General features: G+C 38.0%; 1 protein-coding gene across 1 annotated transcript; it reads right to left on the reverse strand.

Moving 5' to 3' along the window:
- Window positions 1-4,718: 4,718 nt before the first annotated feature.
- On the reverse strand, window positions 4,719-5,663 carry LOC116476618 (olfactory receptor 52B4-like). Its single transcript, XM_032166819.1, has one exon. The coding sequence runs from the start codon at window positions 5,661-5,663 to the stop codon at window positions 4,719-4,721; it is 945 nt and encodes a 314-aa protein (XP_032022710.1).

A 5,663-nucleotide genomic window follows, 5' to 3' on the forward strand; every position in this document is an offset into this window, starting at 1 on the left:
CTCACTCATAGGTGGGAATTGAACAATGAGAACACATGGACACAGGAAGGGAAACATCACACACTGGGGCCTGTTGTGGGGTGGGGGGAGGGTGGAGGGATAGCATTTGGAGATATGCGTAATGTTAAATGACGAGCTACTGGGTGCAGCACACCAACATGGCACATGTATACATATGTGACTAACCTGCATGTTGTGCACATGTACCCTAAACCTTAAAGTATAATAAAAATAAATAAATAAAAACCTAAAAAATAATAAAATAAATAAAATGAAATATAAGTAATATTTGTTTCACAAATACATATACTTATAAAAATATAAATAATATATAGAGGTAGCTATTATACCACCTTTAAGATCATGGTGAACATTGTCAGAGCGTCTGTAAAATCTTGTAAAATGTGTTCCCAAGGAAGCAATACTACCTGACAGTCTTGATATCATTTTTGTACTGTATGCAATAAATATGAATATTCTTATATATCTTTTGGTGAATAGACATATATGTTTGCATATGGGTGTGTGAGTGTTCTACATGTATATTTTGGGAGACAGATATCTAGGAGTATAATTGTTTTGGTTTATTATGCTTTTGAATGAGTTTTCTTTTGAGATAAAATAAAAAAGAAATGACTATATTATTTTTGGTGGTTTTTTTTCCAGGTTAATGTCTTAAATTTGTATGACCTTGTTATGTATTAAATAAACCTCAACAGATAGAACAAAGGACATTAACAATCCACAAAAGAGGAACTATAACCACTTAACATGAAAAGATGTTCGACTGTGCTAGACATCAAATAAATGCAAACTAAAACAATGCTACTTTTTCATTATCACATTAGCAAATATTTAGTCAGATGATAATACTCAATACTGGCAAGATGGTCACATTTATCCTTGCTGGTTGTGATGTAAATGGATACAAACATTTCTGGAATCATTTTGTCAATATGTAATAAAGGCCTCAGTGATTTTCGTATTATTTAATTCAATAATCCCACCTCTGGGAATCTATCCTAAGGAAATAACTTGACATTGGGAAATAGCCCTATGCATAAAGATATTCTTCAATGAAAAACAGTGAAAATTGGTTATAGCATTAGTGATCAACAATTAGCACTACTGTCCATCTAGTCAACGGAAGACTACACAGCCATTTCAAAATAAAATTATTAATAACATGGGGGAGATGCCCATGATATATTCAGTGAAGACAGTGACACCAAATTGTATAATTTCAGAAGGTGGGTCATAACTATGTTAAAACAAAATGCAAATAAATTTTTGAAATCACCTTTGTCCTAGCAAACTAACGCAGGAACAGAAAACCAAATACCACATGTTCTCTCTTCTAAGTGGGAGCCAAACACAGGATACTCATGGACATAAAGATGGCAACAAAGTGGGGTCTACTAGACAAGGGAGGAAGGGAGGAGAGCAAAAGTTGAAAAACTAACTGCTGGGTACTATGCTCAGTACCGGGGTGACAGGATCATTCATACCCAAACCTCAACATCATGCAGTATACCCAGGTAACAAACTTGCACATATACCCCCGAATCTAAAAAGTTGAAAAGAGAAAACTCGCCTTTGTAAAGATTATGACAGAGAAATCTAATGTGGCTAACTCCATCTTGCTTCTAGCCTCACAGGATGGCTGTCTTCATTCATTCCTGGGCATAGGCCAAGCTAAACATGGGAGGAATCTAGTTTATAGTTTAATTTGGAAGCAAGGATGATAATAGTCCTTCCTTAAAACTAATCCCCTCCTTGCTCAGGGACCAAAACCTAAAGAAAGGCCACAAGATTAGGATTATGGGAGGGGCCTGAATTCTGCTAAAATGTGGGTGTCATTTCTATAATTCCTCACTGCTTAGGAGTCTGTGCTGTGCTGACAGCCACCACACCCAACCTTAGGTACCCAAGAGATAATGACATGGGAGATGTCAGCTCCATATGCATTTGTGGTAGATTGTGGAAGGCCCTACACCCCAGTCTTCTCCCCTACATTGGGAAGTTTTCCTGTTGGCCCAACAGTCTGTTCTTACTTCCTTTCCCCAGGAGCCCCATCTTGTACCTTCCTCTCTAAGTTCCTAACTAAACTAACACTTCCCAAGCAGAGATGAACTAAGTCTTACAGCTCATATTGCAACTATATTTTAATCCAAAGTCTATGGAAGATCTCACTGGTTACTTGACCCTTATATCTTCTTCTTCTCATCCATGTGTTTTCACTCAACATCCCCCATACTTGCCACATGATATTCATCAACATTCTCCTTGTATCCCTAAAGGTGAAGGAAAGGCCATCCCCTTATTCTTTCCAAAGAGGACATAATGATATGGAACTAGAAGCAGCGGTGAGGGAGTTTAGAGATGTTTGCAACTACCTTAATGTTGTGGGATTTATATATTAATATTTAAATAGATTATATTAACTACCATAGTATTCAATTATTTGTTGGAGACTCATCTGAATTTAGCAGATGCTTAGTAAAAATGTATGGAGTAAACTTGGGAGACACCTTGCCTGAGATAGTGTGCACAAGAGAGTTAAAAAGTTCTTAAAGAATTTTTGCTCAAAATTAGTTGAGACTTAAATCTAAGACCTGAAACCACACAACTCCTAGAAGAAAACATGGGGTTGGAAATATCAATCTAAATAGTGTGGTGGTCTTTTGATATGCCAACTTGGTGGCTAGCTATAAGCCCCTAGTTATTCAAACTAACCTAGATGTTGCTGTGAATGTATTTTGTAGATATGATTGAAGTGCATAATTATTTGACTTTAAGTAAAGGAGATTATCCTATGTAATCTGGGTGGGCCTAATTCAATCGGGCCTTAAAAGCAGAACTGAAGCTTCCCTGAAGATCATATTCCACCTATGAATAACAGCTTTAACTCATGCCTGAGAGTTCCAGCCTGCCTTCCTACTGCCTGCCCTATGGATATAGGACTTGCTTTCCCAGCCCCCACAGTTGTGCAAGTGAATTCCTTGCAATAAATCTCTTAATATACATCTACTACTCTTTCTGCTTCTCCAGTTGAACCCTGATTGATATGAAAGCCAGGACTGAGGTAACAGCATCACCTGGTGACAGCATACTTTAGTTTAAGTTTTTAAGGTTGGAACAATAAAGCTCTAAACTTGAATCACAGTAGACTGTGAGAGAGCCCTAGCATTCCAGGAACTCTGATTCCTTATCTAAAATAGAATCTCAGGTTGCCCTCAGCACCATTTCTACTAAATATTTCATGAAAAATTTAGATACTGTACATAGAAGTCAGTGACTTTCAAAAGACTTTATTGATCAAAGAGTTGTTTCTAAGGATGAGTAATGGTCTGTCTTTTAACATAGGACAGAAAAGAATCCTATGAAGAAAAGATAAAAAGAACGGAAAAGACCCAGGTCCTAAATCCTCAGATGACAACTAAATCAAGATAAATGACAAAGTCGACCAGTTCCTTGGGTAATAAACTGGAGCAGGAATATGGAAGAGAATTCATGTTTATGCAAATGAGGATGTACTGGGGAATGGTGGGCTTGTATTTGCTAGGTTCATGGAGAAATATGAAGAAAAAGAAGGGCAGATTATAAAATCAGCTTTTCTGCTTCTCTATGTTTCTGCCTTAGAGCTGACCAGTATAAATGATGATTTGCACCCTTTCACTGATATACTGATGAGAGGAGACTGTCATAATGATATCAACCTAAATAATCTCAGTTCTCAAAATCTGAATACCTTGGGATATCAGGTTACCTTTATACTTGGAGATACACATTATACAGATGATATACCTCCCTTGGTCTCCACCAAAATAAATCAAGTAGTAGAGATTTCACAGAATCTCAACTTTTACCACCACCAATAGTCACTAACAAGTAATCCAGGTATACCCTTGTGTGTCACATAAAAGTTCTCCTGAGAAATGAGGAAAAACTCTATCAGCACTAATTGTAATTCTCATTAATATTGCCCTTTAAAATTCAAACAAACTAGTTGAATTTTCTAATCTCTTTTGATTCTACAACTTCCTTTTGAATTAGGAAAAACAGATATTATACTACAATTTTAAAGATAAAGTCAGTAAAGCAGAAAAGAAAGAAAATTTAAAATGTATCCACTGCTTATTTTGTCTCATGTATACTCAAGGTCCTGTTCATACTTTATTATATTTATTTTTATCATAGGCCTATGATAAAGGTACAATGAAGACAATCAAGAAATGCAATGATTATGACATCCTCCCGTATCTAATTTAAAATAAAATGTATCTCAAATGATATCAAATATATGTATATGATTACATTAAGATAGAGTCTATCTAAGTGTTCTAACTGTAATGCCCTAGTACGTAAAGTTTTCTTATGGTTTAATTTGGTTATTACTGTTTTGATAGTCCTTTTTCTGGCACCCTAAGGATGTGCCAGGAAGATTCTCTGAGAGAATAAGTAACTTACCCAAGGTCAAACACACTGTTATCAAGGAAGACAGGATTCAAACCTAATCCTGATCCAAAGCTTATGTTCTTCCCTAAACACTACACTTTTCAAGGTCACATGATAATCTGATTTTCAAAGTCATGATCAGTCACTTTATCTATAGTCAGTGGAATCTTAATTCGTAGTTCTCTACAAAGTAGGAAAAAAAATAAATAAATAAAATCCCTATAGTGATAAACATACCATCAGATTAGTCAAGTCTAGCATCATTTCCTCTTTGAGGACAAAAGACTGAGCACACGTTCTTGAATCTGCCTGGTCTTGATCCCATAAATGATGGGGTTCAGCAAGGGAGGAGCCAACATGCAGACATTAGCCAGCAGAATGTGTGTATGGAGAGGAACATGGTGCCCAAACCACTGGGTAATGATGGTAAAAATACCAGGCAAGTAGAACAGGGAAATGACTCCGAGGTGGGAGCCACATGTGCCCAGAGCCTTTTGCCGAGCTCCTTGGGAGGGGAGGTGGAAGACTGTATAGAGGATGAAGCTATAGGACACTAAGATAAGCAAGGCATCTAGCACTACAGTAGTGAGAAGGACAGACAAGCCATACCAAACATTGACACGAATATCAGCACAAGCAAACTTGGCAACAGCCATGTGCTCACAGTAGGTATGTGGCAGCAGATTGCTACGGCAGAAAGGCAGCCGCTTTACCAGAAACACATCTGGGATTATCACACAGAAGCTTCTCAGGACCACAGCCAAGCCAATCTTTATGATTGTTGCACGACTGAGCACTGTGGTATAGTGCAGTGGATCACAGATGGCCACACAGCGGTCAAGTGCCATCGCCAACAGAATTCCTGATTCCTCAATGAAGGTAGCATGGATTAAGAAGATTTGGGTAACACAGCCATCAAGGGATATTGCTCCAGCATAGAACCAGAATATGGCTAGGGCCTTGGGCACAGTAGTAGTAGACAGGATGAGGTCAGCCACAGCCAGCATGCAGAGGAAAAGGTACATGGGTTCATGGAGGCTGCGTTCAGTGATGATGATGAAGATGATGAGGCTGTTCCCAAGGAAAGCAACAAGGTAGGAAATAAAGAAGGGGAGAGAGATCCATGTGTGCTGGTCTTCTAAGCCAGGAATGCCCAGCAGAATGAAGAGTGAGTGACTGCTACCAGTGGAGTTGTGGGTTGCCAT

The sequence above is a fragment of the Hylobates moloch genome, unplaced genomic scaffold (assembly GCF_009828535.3).
Source record: "Hylobates moloch isolate HMO894 unplaced genomic scaffold, HMol_V3 SCAFFOLD_11, whole genome shotgun sequence".
Taxonomy (NCBI): Eukaryota; Metazoa; Chordata; class Mammalia; order Primates; family Hylobatidae; genus Hylobates; species Hylobates moloch.